The sequence below is a fragment of the Ptychodera flava genome, chromosome 12 (assembly GCF_041260155.1).
Source record: "Ptychodera flava strain L36383 chromosome 12, AS_Pfla_20210202, whole genome shotgun sequence".
In the NCBI taxonomy this organism is placed as follows: domain Eukaryota; kingdom Metazoa; phylum Hemichordata; class Enteropneusta; family Ptychoderidae; genus Ptychodera; species Ptychodera flava.
The window spans coordinates 18,142,791-18,157,275 of NC_091939.1; the positions used below are offsets into that span (position 1 = coordinate 18,142,791).

Consider the following 14,485-nt stretch of genomic DNA (forward strand, 5'->3'; position numbering starts at 1 on the left):
AGTATGTGTGACATTACCTGACTTGATGATCCACTAGTAATATTGATGTGCAGTATACTTTGCAAGTACACTGACCTGCTTGATTACGTACGCTGGCATATGCATTTGCTAATCATAGCATTTAATACTAGGTGGTATTTGGAAAATTTGCACTGCTGTATGAACTAAAGAAAATGTGAAAATAGGCGGATAATGTGTTTTCCCCTACACTATGTGTAATTCTATTAAACAACAGGACAGGTACACAAGAAATGATATTCTCATTAAAGGGACTATACATACTGTACACTTGTGTAGTTTACCGTTGAAAGAAAAACTCACCATGTGCAAAATGTCACATGTCACATCTTCTTGATAATTTTAGAACAGAACCAATTTAGTTTTGTGGTTATCTTTTTCACAATGAATCAGGAATCATACAAACATTGAATATTTCCAGGAGGGAAAAATGTGATTTAAGATGATCATTTTTAAGTTTCAAACAAACTGTCAAGTTTTCAGTTTTGGATTTGCCCATACATTTTTTTAAGTTAACTTTTTTTACACATTTTAGGGTAATATTAACAGTTTCACAGCACTTTTTACTCTTTTGTTGTTCGATGCTACAATCTGACTATGATAACTTTTTACCCACAAAGAAGATTTGTATCTCTTCAATTTTTTCTTGTATACCCAGTATCATAGACCCTTGTTTTTCTCTAGGATCTGAGCTGTTATCTGATTGTTAGAGTTTAAAATGACCAGCTTGATACTAATCGAGGTGCTATATATACTGTTTCTCACATTAAAAAATGTGATTTCTTATTTTAAATTAAATGAGATCCACTGGGTATCTTAATATTTCTTCAAGTCATTTTCCAGACTCAGTGGTTAATGAGTTTTCATGTGATGTAATATATGATGATTGCCTGACTGCAGTATTCCAGATCGTATAAAGTACATTGAATTTATGTGGGAGACCACTGGCATGTTCATTTTGTTGCCAGGAATAATAGCATACTTGCTGATTTTGCTGTTGGCTGTTGTAAGTGTAAGTCGTGTGTGCATGTGAAATGCTGCTTAGAGCCAGTAAATGCAAGAGAGTTGTTGTATTTCAGACACCCTGACAGTTGACCAGACGTTATAAGGAAATGAAAATTGTCTAGGGTCCATGCATTCACTTGTATTTCTTTTATGAATGAATTTTTTTCTCTAAGTATGATTTTCCTATGGTGAAATTGCAGCACCTATTGGTAATATGACAAACATATTACCTGATTAGCATAATTTATGTAATTATGCAAAATGATATGTAAATTACTGTTTGTCTCTACCAAACACCCAAGTTCCTACTGAGGCAATACAGTTTTATAGAGACTGGCATCTTTGATGCATATTTCATATTTTCTATTTCAAAGGAATATACTGCTTATTGCTGAAAAGTTATTAAAATAGGTTTTTGTTGTATACTAAATAATGTACCTACAAAGATGATTTGACCTCTGCAACATTCTTTGCTATTTTCATGTTTTTCTTACTTGTATCCTTGGCAACCAACTAACCAGCCAACCAACCGGACAGAAATGAAATCTGGGTTTCCATGGCCTTTAAATCCAGAAACTTCATGAATTATGTATTGCCAATCATGTGACCTACCAAATAGCCGCTCTGTGCAGATTTTTTGACGTGCATGATTGCACCATTAAGCTATCAGCAAAATGTCAGATTTTCAGTCGTCATGATTTCCGCACATTGTGGAGTAATTGAGTGCGTGGCTGGTCTCCCGTAAATGGCCAGTTGCAGTGCACTTCAATAATTTCCATGTAAATAACTTCTAGTTTTAACTCTGTATATATATATATTTATCTCTCCAATACTCAGAAGTCGATACCATGCAAAAGATATTTTATGATCACATTTTGCATAGAAAAGTCATCAAAAGTATTAACATATATATCTGGATGATCTGTGTTATGTTACAGATTCAGAGGTTGGACGTATTAACCATTGATGTGAGTATCACCAGCCTGATAGTGACAAGATGATTACCAAAGAATACCGCATCGCTCTGCCAATGAGTGTGGAAGAGTATCGGATAGCTCAACTTTACATGATCCAGGTTAGTTCTTCGTTCCAAGTTTTATAGCGGTCATCACACACGGAAAACACAGTATCCGGCGTACAGTATCCAGCACTCTGGGAGCCGGCAAATCACCAATGTGTTCGAGCCTACGCGGCTGTTTGACATTCCTATTTCCTGCAATTAGGAACGTGTGTGAACTGCATTATTTATCGTGGCAAGCCCAGAACAGGACAGAATCTGGTGAATTGAAAGAAAGAGCTTAATCGTACTTGTCCCTGAAGCACCCCACGGGAATAAGGCAATTCAAAGTACACAGCAAAATTTATCAAGTATTAACCCAAAACAAGTAATTCCTAGTGAGTTAGAGATATGTTTTCAGACTGACAGAGAACTTGCTGATTTCTCACACAGAATTATTATAGTGTGCATGTCACCATTTCATACCCATGAAAATTAAGTCTACCAATTCTTCGGTCAATCGGAAAGATCATTTAATGCATAATGTTATCCATTCACGGAATTCTCATGTATTCAGAATATAGCTGACCTTTGACCATTTATTGTAGATGCGGCATAGCATACCCTGCTTACCATAGGATGCATTATGTGGCGCTCAGAGTCTGACAGTTTTGACATTAATTTGTTAAGATTCTGGAGTCTGTGAGCTCTGAGGAATTCACATATTGATACTACTGAATCCTGTTTAATAATGAAAACTTTTTCCATCCCATGGCATTAATATTTTTAACTCTCTCCAATCGCCTTTGGTTTCTTACAATCTTAAATCAAACTGGAAACCCTAAATTTACGCGTACTTTACACTTGCCATGCAAAGGAGAGTGTTTATCACTAATCTCACTGGTTTGCTTGAACAGCGAAATGTGTAATTCATGTTAAAATGTGTCAAACACTCTAGAAATATGCTAACTTCTATCTAAATAATCTGGAGAGGTTATTTCTCGGTGAAAGTATAGCCCTTAACGTGTTAGTTCCTGATTCCCTGTAAACAGGTCCACAATCGCCATTGATAACGATGGGTTTTATTCTAAACTAAGGCGGTAAAACTAACCTTATATAGCAATCACCAAGTTTTGAGCACATGGTTAAAAGATGTAAGTTTAATCATAGACTGCGGAGAAAAGTTTCTCCAGGGTCTATGGTTTAATGCATTGTAAAACAAACATATTGGCATGCGCATCAATCCCTAGAGAGCTACACAACTTGAAAATAAACTCGTTGACCTTTCTGTAGAAAAAGTATATTTTATTTCAGGAATGTTTTAATACTGAAGATTACAGTTTGTAAGCATTGAACTTAATTTATTCAGTAGATTTTGCAACACAGTAAGATGTAGCAGTAACAAACCATAATTTGTTATTTAGACTTTTTACATTGTATGTGGTGCATGCCCTTACGGAAAACCTATGTCCACAGTAGATGAGAGTAGATCTACGGACCGTCTGCAGTAGACTTTATGTAGATCTACATCAGGGTTTTGTAGATGAACAGCCACAGCAGTTTGTCTACATGAAGCTTTGTCTACAGATATTGTCCACACCAGACATGACTATGTCTACATTTCGCACTAACTTCGTCTGCGCTTGATCTACACTGATCTACCATCCAATCTAAGGGAGTTTCATCTACAAAATTCACAAAGACTCATCCACTTCTACTTCAAAAATCACCATCTTGTCTACATTTAATCTAATGTACTGTTTCTTGCTGTATACTATGTCCAACAATCCAATCCCTTCAAATTCTATGATTGGCAAACTGCAGGCTCCATGCGAGAAGGCATCAGTAAAAGACAAGACATTTTACCTTACATTTGAATATATACTGTACAACAAGAGAGAAGAAATTAGTGAATTAATTTTCTTTTCATCCTAAGGCACTCCTGTTTAACTCGAGGAACACAAATGCAAAGTATCACAGGGATCAAACTACAATTTTGTGGTAAAGTTTAAAATGTAAAGATTATCCAGTAATTAATTTTTGAAAAAGTGACTTTAAAGTGAATCTAATAAAAAAATCAATGTTTTCATTGATACTTTCTTCAGATGGGTCAATACAGTAGCATCTAACCAGTTATGTGACTATAATTACAAAACTTCATAAATATGCAAGTGAGCTATTTGTTAACTAATAACTTTATTTCCTCGGCTTCATATCCAACAAACAATCAAACGAACCTGTTTGATATCCCAGCTGCTTTTAATTGTAAAAAATAAAATCAAAACTATCCTCGTATAAAACTTTCTGAGTATCATTGAGTCACTTCTGAATCGTGTGAAAATCAGCAGCCACGGCCCTATCTCTCAGTCAACTTACAAATAATTGTATTGACATTGTTATCATTGCCACATACGTAACAGATAAGACTACATTACAGTGTTATTTTGGCAATGGCATTTCAGTACACATGCATAACACGAGTTAGCTTTAAAAATTACCAGTACTGCTTTAAGTAATTTCTTCACCTGAGCGACGTATTTTCTTGCATTTTCATGGAGAGTTCGCGCATGGACTGATCTCCCCACCACCTTTCAGCCTCCACCTCTTGCTCTTTTAGAGTAAATGACCTTGTAACTGGCTTCGATTTCCGGGTCAACTGTGAGAGTTGACCTTATGCGCATGCGCAATCAGAAGGCGCCATGTTTTCAACGGTTCAGCATATCAATGCATATCGGAGACAGAAGCCAGCCTGCTCATCATTCGTACTTCAACAAATCTTATTTTTTAAGCACATTTTCGTCATCTGTACACCTTGGAAACAATGTGACATCAATTCTGATATGCATAGAAAGTGTTCCGATCGAGAATTACATCATATTGAGACATAGGTTAATTGGCATCGATAACTTGACTGACTTGACGATGGCAGTGCCTCTACACTGCCAGTATACAGCTGTCCTACTGGTACTGCGGTAATGCAACTTGCAAGGTAGGCCCGTGAGGTAGGGAAGGTTTGTTGATCGCCGGTTTTAATACCACGACCAAATGAATTTTGATTGTGTAACATGTAGAATATTTCAGTTCTAAATTTTTTAATAAAGCGTCGTTGAATGTACTGAAATGCTTTGTATGCAGTTTGTTCTGTTAATCATGTATGTACAGTTGAGAAAGATTTGAAAAATTTGAGTAGGCCTAAGCATGCACAATGTTCTACTCTCTATTTCGACCTGAATACCACTCATGATCGGTCATTGAATGATTGATTTTTCCAGCGTGAGATATCTCATGTTATGCAAAGGTCCATTGATACCATGGTGCTCAGTGAAGTTGCCACCAAATTACATCAAGAGGATGTTGTTGTGATATGCAATATTGTGATACTCATCATGAACTGCAGCCCTAGCCTGTGCTACACCATGGCCATCGGTCAATTTTTAAAGTCTAAAAATTGATTGACATGTTAACATACTTACATTTTCATTTTCAACACTTTTGCAAGATCTCCATGCCTCACTAATTTCTTGTTCTTTGTCTAAGTTACATCTTATACGTAATTTATTCCATCTACATCTTGTCTGCCTTTCATCTACATTTTATCTACTCTCTAAACTATGACCTGATGATTAATATGCACAAAAGTAGACGAAGCAATAGATCTACATCTTGTCTACATTTCATCTACCTGAGATCTAAATTTCGTCTAATTTTTCATCCACATTTTGTCTACATTTCATCTACTCTCTGAACTATGACCTCATTAGTATGCACAAAAGTAGATGAAGCAGTTCATCTACTGCCCAATTAAAATAAAGTCTACTGTAGATCTAATGTGGACTAGATGTAGATCTCAATTTTCCGTAAGGGTGGTACTTTGGATAAGCAAATTCAGCTTACAAAGTAACGTTGTAGAATTACGAAGAGAGGGGATATGTGTACTTATTGTGCCAAGAAGGCAAAATGCCATTCCCCTTCACCCCCCCCCATCCCCCACCCCCACCCCCAGGTAGCCTACAAACAGTAGCTGGTTATTAAAACCATGAAGTAATACTGAGTGAGTAATATGTGGAAGGCTACTTAATGTAGGTAATTAAATGCAATGAACTGAATGAAGTTATATCCGTGGCAGGGTATTGGCCAGCAGTACTATGGCTACCATTTTTGTACTGTTTACCAGCAAATATAAGTAGGTCAGTGTATGTGACAACTACCATGGTTTATAAAATGTCTGTATGAATTGGAATCAGGGAGGTACTATGAGTGAGCAAATCGGTGAAGTATCTACGGTAACACTGTGGTAAAGCAACAAGCTAGTGACATTTACCTGTAGCAGGCAACTATTCGTGTCCTAGTTGTGAGCAAATCTTGAGCATTCAGATGTCGTACTACATGTAACCTGTCTAAAAAGAACACTGCTGGAAACCTTTCTAAGCTGAACATTGTTGTCAGTCCTATATACAGAGGGCTCCGTTTTAAAAGAACCCTCTTGCAAACCAAACACCTCTCCAAAATGAACTTTTTCTCAGTCCCAGATGTGTTTGAAATTTATGTCATTGTTCTTAATATTTGTCAGCAAATTAAGATTGTGACATTTTTGGAAATTGTATATTCAAGAACAACAAAAATATCAGTTACTGCTTATATTACAATGATGACATAAATACATACGGCTCATTTCCAAACTGCCACAACAGCCACGCATGCAACACTTAGAAATTCTGTCCGCATTTCAATCAGCGGTGTCCGATGTCACGCATGTGCAGCTTTATTCAGAAACAAACTTGTAACCACCAACAGCTCTATTTGGACAAAAAGTGGACAAGTCTACTAGCTCCGGATGCAGAGAGTCACTGGATTTGCTGTACGTGTGCGTTACCGTACTTTCATTGGTAGCTACTTCTCATAAATTTCACCCTATCTAGTATAATAGTGATTTGATTTTATTGTTTGTCCTTCTCATAAACTCTTTCGTGTTTAATGCTGCCTTTCTTGACAGCTGGCATAAAAACCATAAGTCAATAATGTGGTAATAATTGAATTGATATACAAATGACTCATGTTCATTTGTAAGCTTTGGTAACGTTGATCACGATCCATTTGACCCTGCGATCAGAAGTCAATAGTTAATGTCTGACATGTACCCTAGGGACAGACATTATCAAATTCTGCAGTTGACTTATTACCGTTTATGAAAATAAATATTTAATTTCTTAAAACGAGAACATTTGAACGTGGAATTCTCATGGTAGCTGTACCCGTAGTTGCATTGGCTCGATTGATGTAGACAGTTACTCTGGGGTAGAGTAACCATGATGTAGACAGTTACTCTGGGGTAGAGTAACCATGATGTAGACAGTTACTCTGGGGTAGAGTAACCATGATGTAGACAGGTACTCTGGGGTAGAGTAACCATGATATAGACAGTTACTCTGGGGTAGAGTGACCATGATATAGACAGTTACTCTGGGGTAGAGTACCGTGATGTAGACAGTTACTCTGGGGTAGAGTAACCATGATGTAGACAGTTACTCTGGGGTAGAGTAACCATGATGTAGACAGTTACTCTGGGGTAGAGTAACCATGATGTAGACAGTTACTCTGGGGTAGAGTAACCATGATGTAGACAGTTACTCTGGGGTAGAGTAACCATGATGTAGACAGTTACTCTGGGGTAGAGTAACCATGATGTAGACAGGTACTCTGGGGTAGAGTAACCATGATGTAGACAGTTACTCTGGGGTAGAGTAACCATGATGTAGACAGGTACTCTAGGGTAGAGTAACCATGATGTAGACAGGTACTCTGGGGTAGAGTGACCGTGATATAGACAATTAGCACAGGCTGTGTTGAATCTATGAAGTGTTTTCATAATGAGTACAGACATCTGGTTCCATCGTCGGTGTCATTCTAAAACTTGTCTGTGACAGAGAGAGACAGCATTGAGTGTTGTGTGAATGTTAAATCATTATGTCTGACGTCTGCAAAGGGCAAATTGTCTGCCTTGATGAATGAAGGATATACCCAACATTTTATGTTTCATCAACACTATTATATTTCAGTTATGATTGCACAAAAACAATAACAACAATAGCAATAGTGATAATGATAATAATGATTATCATGATGAGAATAATAATGATAACAATGATAATATTGGTGGTGTTGATAACTAAATAAAGAATAATATAATTATTCCAAATGGAATAAATGCTTTCATTAACCATATTTTCTGTTTTCTTTAATGATAATGATAATAATAATTATAAGAATAATGATAATAATAATAATAGGAAGAAAAATCTTGATGAAAATGATGATGGTGGTGATGATGATGATGAGGCAATTAAAGTTGTGTACCTTACTTTGTGGGCCAACAGCCTTTGTAGAAGGATGGTACAAAAATTTCAGATAAACATGAAGACTATGTAACTCCAAGGATACACTTGAAAAATTATGAATGACCCATGCAATATAAAAAAATGCCAAATTCACAATTATTATATTCTCTGATTTCTGTGATTATTTCATGACATGATAATTGAAAAATTATGAATAACCAATGCAATATAAAAAAATGCCAAATTCACAATTATTATATTCTCTGATTTCTGTGATTATTTCATGACATGATAATTGAAAAATTATGAATAACCAATGCAATATTAAAAATGCCAAATTCACAAATATTATATTCTCTGATTTCTGTGATTATTTCATGACATGATAATTGAAAAATTATGAATAACCAATGCAATATTAAAAAATGCCAAATTCACAAATTTAGTATTCTCTGATTTCTGTGATTGATTTCATGACATGAAAATTGAGAAAAAGTCTGACCAAGATTAATGCATTTAATAACCTCTTGAATTTGTTGTGTTTTGTATCAGAAGAGTTTTGTTTAGTGTTTTCTTCTCCTTCATGATGTAAATAAATGTCTAGGTTTTTTGAACTTCAATCTTAAAAGTTTGTCTTGTGTCAAATGTTTTTGCCAAAATTCTGTTCAATTTTGTGATAAAAGGAAGTTTCATGTACCATACAACATACCTCATCCATCATTAAATTAAAGTAGCCATAAAAATTGTTTTAATTTTTAAAAGCACTCCTGGGTAAAATATACTTATAATCCTGGCAAATCAACTTATGATGAAAGATTTATTATGACAGGATATTAAATAAGATGAAATTAATGTAATTTCAATGCATGCAGAAACTCAACAGCTGGTATGTTGGAAATTCTATTACGTGTTGTGCACATGTTGTCCTTTATTGGTTTTGAACCAATTTGACCTGATGGTGACCTATGACCCTGGCAGGAAGAGTGTCAGTCTGTCAGATGGAAGTGTACAAGGATCTAATATGTTCCAATGTGTTGCCTTTTTGCCGTGAGCTCAGTTCATAATGCAGACTGCGAGCTATACCTATGACTGTGAATATAAGAGTGAGATCCATCTTCAAAGATCTTTATTTTGAATCTGTTTTTTTCTTATTGAATTTGATGATTTGCACCCTGCAATAAGCCTCATTATATATTTTCATTTTAATACGGCTCTATATCTGAAGATTTTGAAAAACGTCTTTATTTTCATAAATGAGCATATGTCTGTCAGTGATTCAAGAAAATTAACAGATTTTACAAAATTTTCTGGTGTAGTGCTAACAGAAAATATATACTTAATATAAGGGGTGCCAATGTCAAATTTAATGAGAAAAATGAGTCAAAATAAGTATGTTTGAAGGTGATTGCCACCCTTAAACCTTTGATTTTTAACTTCTCAGTGTTGAGAGAATAAGTTAATGAGACTAAGTCCGATACATACTGAAACAGAAAAAAGATAAAAGTGAAGAATATAAAAAGATGAATCCTGTGTACTGTTGTACTCAAGTATCAAAGGTTTGCTTTCCTGATTTTGATTCATATTCCAACGATACAAAAATGCAGGTACCATTCCTTCTAAAAATATGCAACCTACAAAGATTAAATTGACTGCAATGTTTCCTCCCCTGAATAATAAATACCATTCAGTGAGCCTTTCAATTACAATGTTGCTGAGCTCGCTGAGTTGATTTAGGAACTTCTGGAAATTTCTGTGAAACATTTTGAAACCTCTGATAATTTTGATTGTTTTCAATTTCGTTATTTCTTTTTCTTTTTTTTTTCAGAAAAAAAGCAGAGAAGAAAGTCAAGGTGAAGGAAGTGGTGTGGAAATTTTACAAAACAAACCTTACACCAATGGACCAGGTGGTGCAGGGCAGTACACTTATAAAGTATATCACATTGGGAATCATTTACCAGGTGAATGTCTAACATTATGCAAAACAGAGTCTGTTTGATTGGTCATTGGTAACATGGATATGCACATGTCTTCAGCATGTGTTCCTATCGGTGTTTACAGTTCCTACAGGGGTGACCTGCAGTATGACATAAGATGTAATTTCTTTCATTGTAAGGTTTGCATTCCTGTTTTACAAAGTCACAGATGTGAACCAAATCAGAGACAACCTTGGAAAACTCTTTTGTGTCAGCCTTTTGTGCAGGGTTTTGAAAGTACAGAGAAATCCATCAGGCAGAGAAGCTTTACTTTCATGGAATATCACTCATTTTGGAGAAGGGATGAAATATTAATTGCACTTCCATAAATTTTCATCATCACACTTTATAATAGGTCAAAGTTATCATTTCCAAACAAATTTGGACCACTTTTCAGTGGAACAATAGAAGAAGGCAAAAACAGGTTTCTTTGTTTGTTTGTTTGTTTGCTTTGTCCTTTACTCTCGCCTTATCTATAATCATGGTAATAGGATTCTGAACATTATTATTCATATCTTATCACAGTATATTCAAATATTCCTGATGTTTTTATGGAGTTCAGGAATTTTAAAGGTTTTATAGGGTATTTTAACTATTTCATGAGGAGTTATGTTACTCTTTTTAAGCAAAACATAAGTTAATTGTTTGTCAATTGTAAATTAAATCATTTGATCTGATCTTTCCTGAAGGTTGGTTTCGTGCCATTCTGCCGAAGTCTGCCCTCAGAGTTGAAGAAGAGGCCTGGAATGCATATCCCTACACAAAGACCAGATACACCTGTCCATTTGTAGAGAAGTTTTCGCTAGAAATCGAAACCAAGTACTTGCCTGACCCAGGAACCACTGAAAATGCCTTTGAACTATCATCAACTGAGCTTAGAAGTAGAACTTTAGGTAAGTTTAATATGTCGTGTCCACTTGTGATATTGTTGAGGTCAGTTTTATGGTATTTCATTCCCAGTGTTTTAAGACAATTTTACACACTGGTGTGTTTGCCCCAATTTCCCTATAAGGAGATACACCATCACCATTTAGAACTTTGAGTTTGGGCCAGACCATGGTGTGGAACGGGTTACAGTCTTTCACAGCCCCTCATTTGCTAAAAGTCATATTCTGCCATTCACTGATGTGTAGCGTCAACAGTCTGACCAAACGAGACATGGCAAAGAGCCAGGATGGTGATAACGTTGCTCTGCACAATGTTCAAGTTCCCATGTATAATAAGTAGGGTGTGGCATGTGGGTAGGTATCAATATGCCTTTAGAAATGTTGTTTTAGAATTAACAGTGTTGACTGCATGTCAACCCCCCACCCCAAAAGAAAAACAAAACAAAACAGAAAAAACAAAACTAGATAAAAACAATGTTAAATCAATTTGCATCAGACTAATCTTTCTTTCACTATCATAACAATATCTCAGCTTATTAAACTAAATTAATCAAATTGCAAGTTTACAATTCATTTGTAATGAATTAGTTTTTAATCTTTGTGTCACTACTTAGACCAATAATCCAGCGTTGAGTGCGAGATGCTGATGACTTTGTCAGTAACACATTAATTTTGTAAAGTATCTCTAAGTATATTTCAGAATGGGGCAAAGCTTTCATTTATCTCAGGCTGTGTACAACACTGGACTGTAATACACCCAAAAAAGAATCACTGAAAATGTCCATGGTTTGAAAATATCCACGATTTGAAAGTTGTGACAATGCATGGATCATAGGTGCAAAAAATTCATTTCTGGAACAGCGCCCGGGTGATAGATGAAACTGAAAATTTGAATCCACCATGAACTCAAAGTAGAAAAAAGGTTCAAAAACAGATGGATGTGACACTTTAAGATGAACAGAATAGAAGACTCAATTATTGTGTCCATCTTGAGTTTTGATTGCATTATAATTTATGTTGTCCACCAAGGAAACCCATCCCTTAACGTATAACACACCTAATGAAATACTTCATTGTAAATTACATCGTAGGAATTAAATCTTGTCACTAAACAAAATTGCATCATCGATCATCATTTTGCCTGCCTCTCTTCTGGAGAAAAATTATGATAATGGTGATAAAATTTAGTAACCTACTTTTATCTGAATCAGGTCAAATTTATCACTCTGGAAATGACTCTATGCTGATTCGTCAAAAAGATGATGAAATTTACATATTTTAATATTTTAGGTCAAATTTCTCATCTTTGGTCAATATATCTTTTTCTTTGAAACAGCCAGACTGATAGCTTTCAAACGATTTTTTGTGTGTTCATAGAGATGTCTTCAATCAGACTTGTTAAAATGATGGTGAAATTTATGTATGGGCAATAATGCTTTCATTAATCTATATAAATATTCTGAACTATGGAATAAATTTTATGTATGATGAGTATTTTCAGAACCAAACTTAGTTCAATTAAAAAAAGCATTTGACACAGATTTTGCTTACAGCTTTTTTGTGCAATGTTTAGGAGATGTAAGCCTTTTTCCATGCATTGTTTATGAGGTGTAATGTAACAACCATAGCTTTCAGTGTTCGTAGAGCAAGGCTTCATCTTGAATACCCATAACTTGCTTCCTTCCACCCCTCTACTCCCTATTTGCTCCTACGTACATAGGCCATCTACAAATGGAGCAGAGGAACTAAAATTTTACAGACATCAGGAACTACACAGCTCTGTTATAACGATAAATAGCATCACCCCTGTATGTGTTTGTGTGTTTTATGACTTTAGTTTCAACAGGATGTGGTGATAACATTAACTCTTTTAACCCAGACTGTGAAAATATAACCTCATGATGTCATAGGTTACTTTAGGGTCACAGGGTTCAAAGGAAGGTCAGGGGTCATATCAAAGTAATTTTTTCCATAAAGGCAGCCCTTTACAGTTTTCTTCACGGATCTTCTACTTAATGCATCTCAACAAAAAGGACTTTTTTGCAAAGTAATCTGTTGATTTCTGATTCAGACAGGCTCGACATTGTCAAAGACGGTGTTTCCACCAGTGAGTACAAGCGAGAAGAAGACCCGAAGTACTACATCTCCAAAAAGACTGGCCGCGGTCCTCTTAATGAGGAATGGCTCAAAGAATACACTGAGACTTTCACGAGAAGACCCTCCGATAAAAAAATTATGTGTTCATACAAACTCTGTCGGGTAGAGTTTAGATACTGGGGAATGCAAAACAAAATAGAGAGGTTTATACATGATGTAGGTAAGTATGGTATCGAATAAATTCACATTTGGCATATCAGAAATATTTGTAATGTTGTAAAATTTGGTCATTAACAATAATATCAAATGTTACAGTTGATATATCTGGCCATGGTTAGTCCGGCTTCTGGTCTGATGGGAAAATTACTGAGACTTAATTTTTCCTTAATTTTGCTAGTAAATGATTAAATGACTGAAGTAACCACAAAGCGCTGTTCTTAAAAATGGATGTCAACTGTGATGTTGGCACTAATATCATCCAAGATAATGTAATTTGCTTGTTCTATGGATTCTCACCGTCGCAAATTTGTCTAAGCTGCTAATTAACCTGTCTGCACGAACTGTGTAATTAATCAGAAAAATGCTTGTCAGCGTTTATTCGACTCTCAATTCAGACGATTGTTTTCGTTTAATAGAGCAAAACAGTGTTAGCCACAAATCCCTATTGATTTCAAAGCTCTGCCGTAACCAGTTTGACGATTTTTTGAACAGTTGCCAAGTGTAAAAATACCAGTTCAGGCTCTATAAGAAACACTTTTCTTGCATCAAGGGAAAACCTTGGTGCATGCAATATTTGCTCACGGCACATTTTGTTTGAAAATTAATTAAAAAAGCAGAGTGTGTTATCAGATTGTAAACTAAGAAAGTATGTCTTTGTGTGAATTTCAGTAGATTTTATATAATATGTGTGTGTGCTTGAGATCGATCATAAGAAGGTTTGAGTACTTGTAGGACTGCAGTATATGCAATACACATAAATGAAAAATATCAAAGGTTAAAATTATAATTGTGGAGGATACACAATTATTGCATGATATTTAGATTACATGAACCGTGAACAAGATGCTTGAATTATAAAGCTCATATTATGCATGAAAAGCACCACTGATGCCAAATAAATAGAATACAAGTACCACAGTACTAAGTGTGAGTATGAATGTATTAAATACATGC

The 14,485-nt window shown here is 35.4% G+C and overlaps 1 protein-coding gene across 7 annotated transcripts in view; it reads left to right on the forward strand.

Annotated features, from left to right (window-relative positions):
* Positions 1–14,485, forward strand: part of LOC139145253 (membrane-associated phosphatidylinositol transfer protein 2-like) — a 97,601-nt gene that overhangs the window by 65,494 nt on the left and 17,622 nt on the right. For 6 of the 7 annotated variants that reach the window (XM_070716284.1, XM_070716289.1, XM_070716285.1 and 3 more), the window contains 4 exons: positions 1,962–2,098; positions 10,181–10,313; positions 11,018–11,221; positions 13,287–13,532. In XM_070716284.1, coding sequence (XP_070572385.1) covers positions 2,021–2,098; positions 10,181–10,313; positions 11,018–11,221; positions 13,287–13,532 — 661 coding nt within the window. In that variant the 5' untranslated portion in view covers positions 1,962–2,020. Of the gene's footprint in view, positions 1–1,961; positions 2,099–10,180; positions 10,314–11,017; positions 11,222–13,286; positions 13,533–14,485 lie in introns of those variants that run through there. The other variant, XM_070716291.1, reaches the window with a different exon arrangement.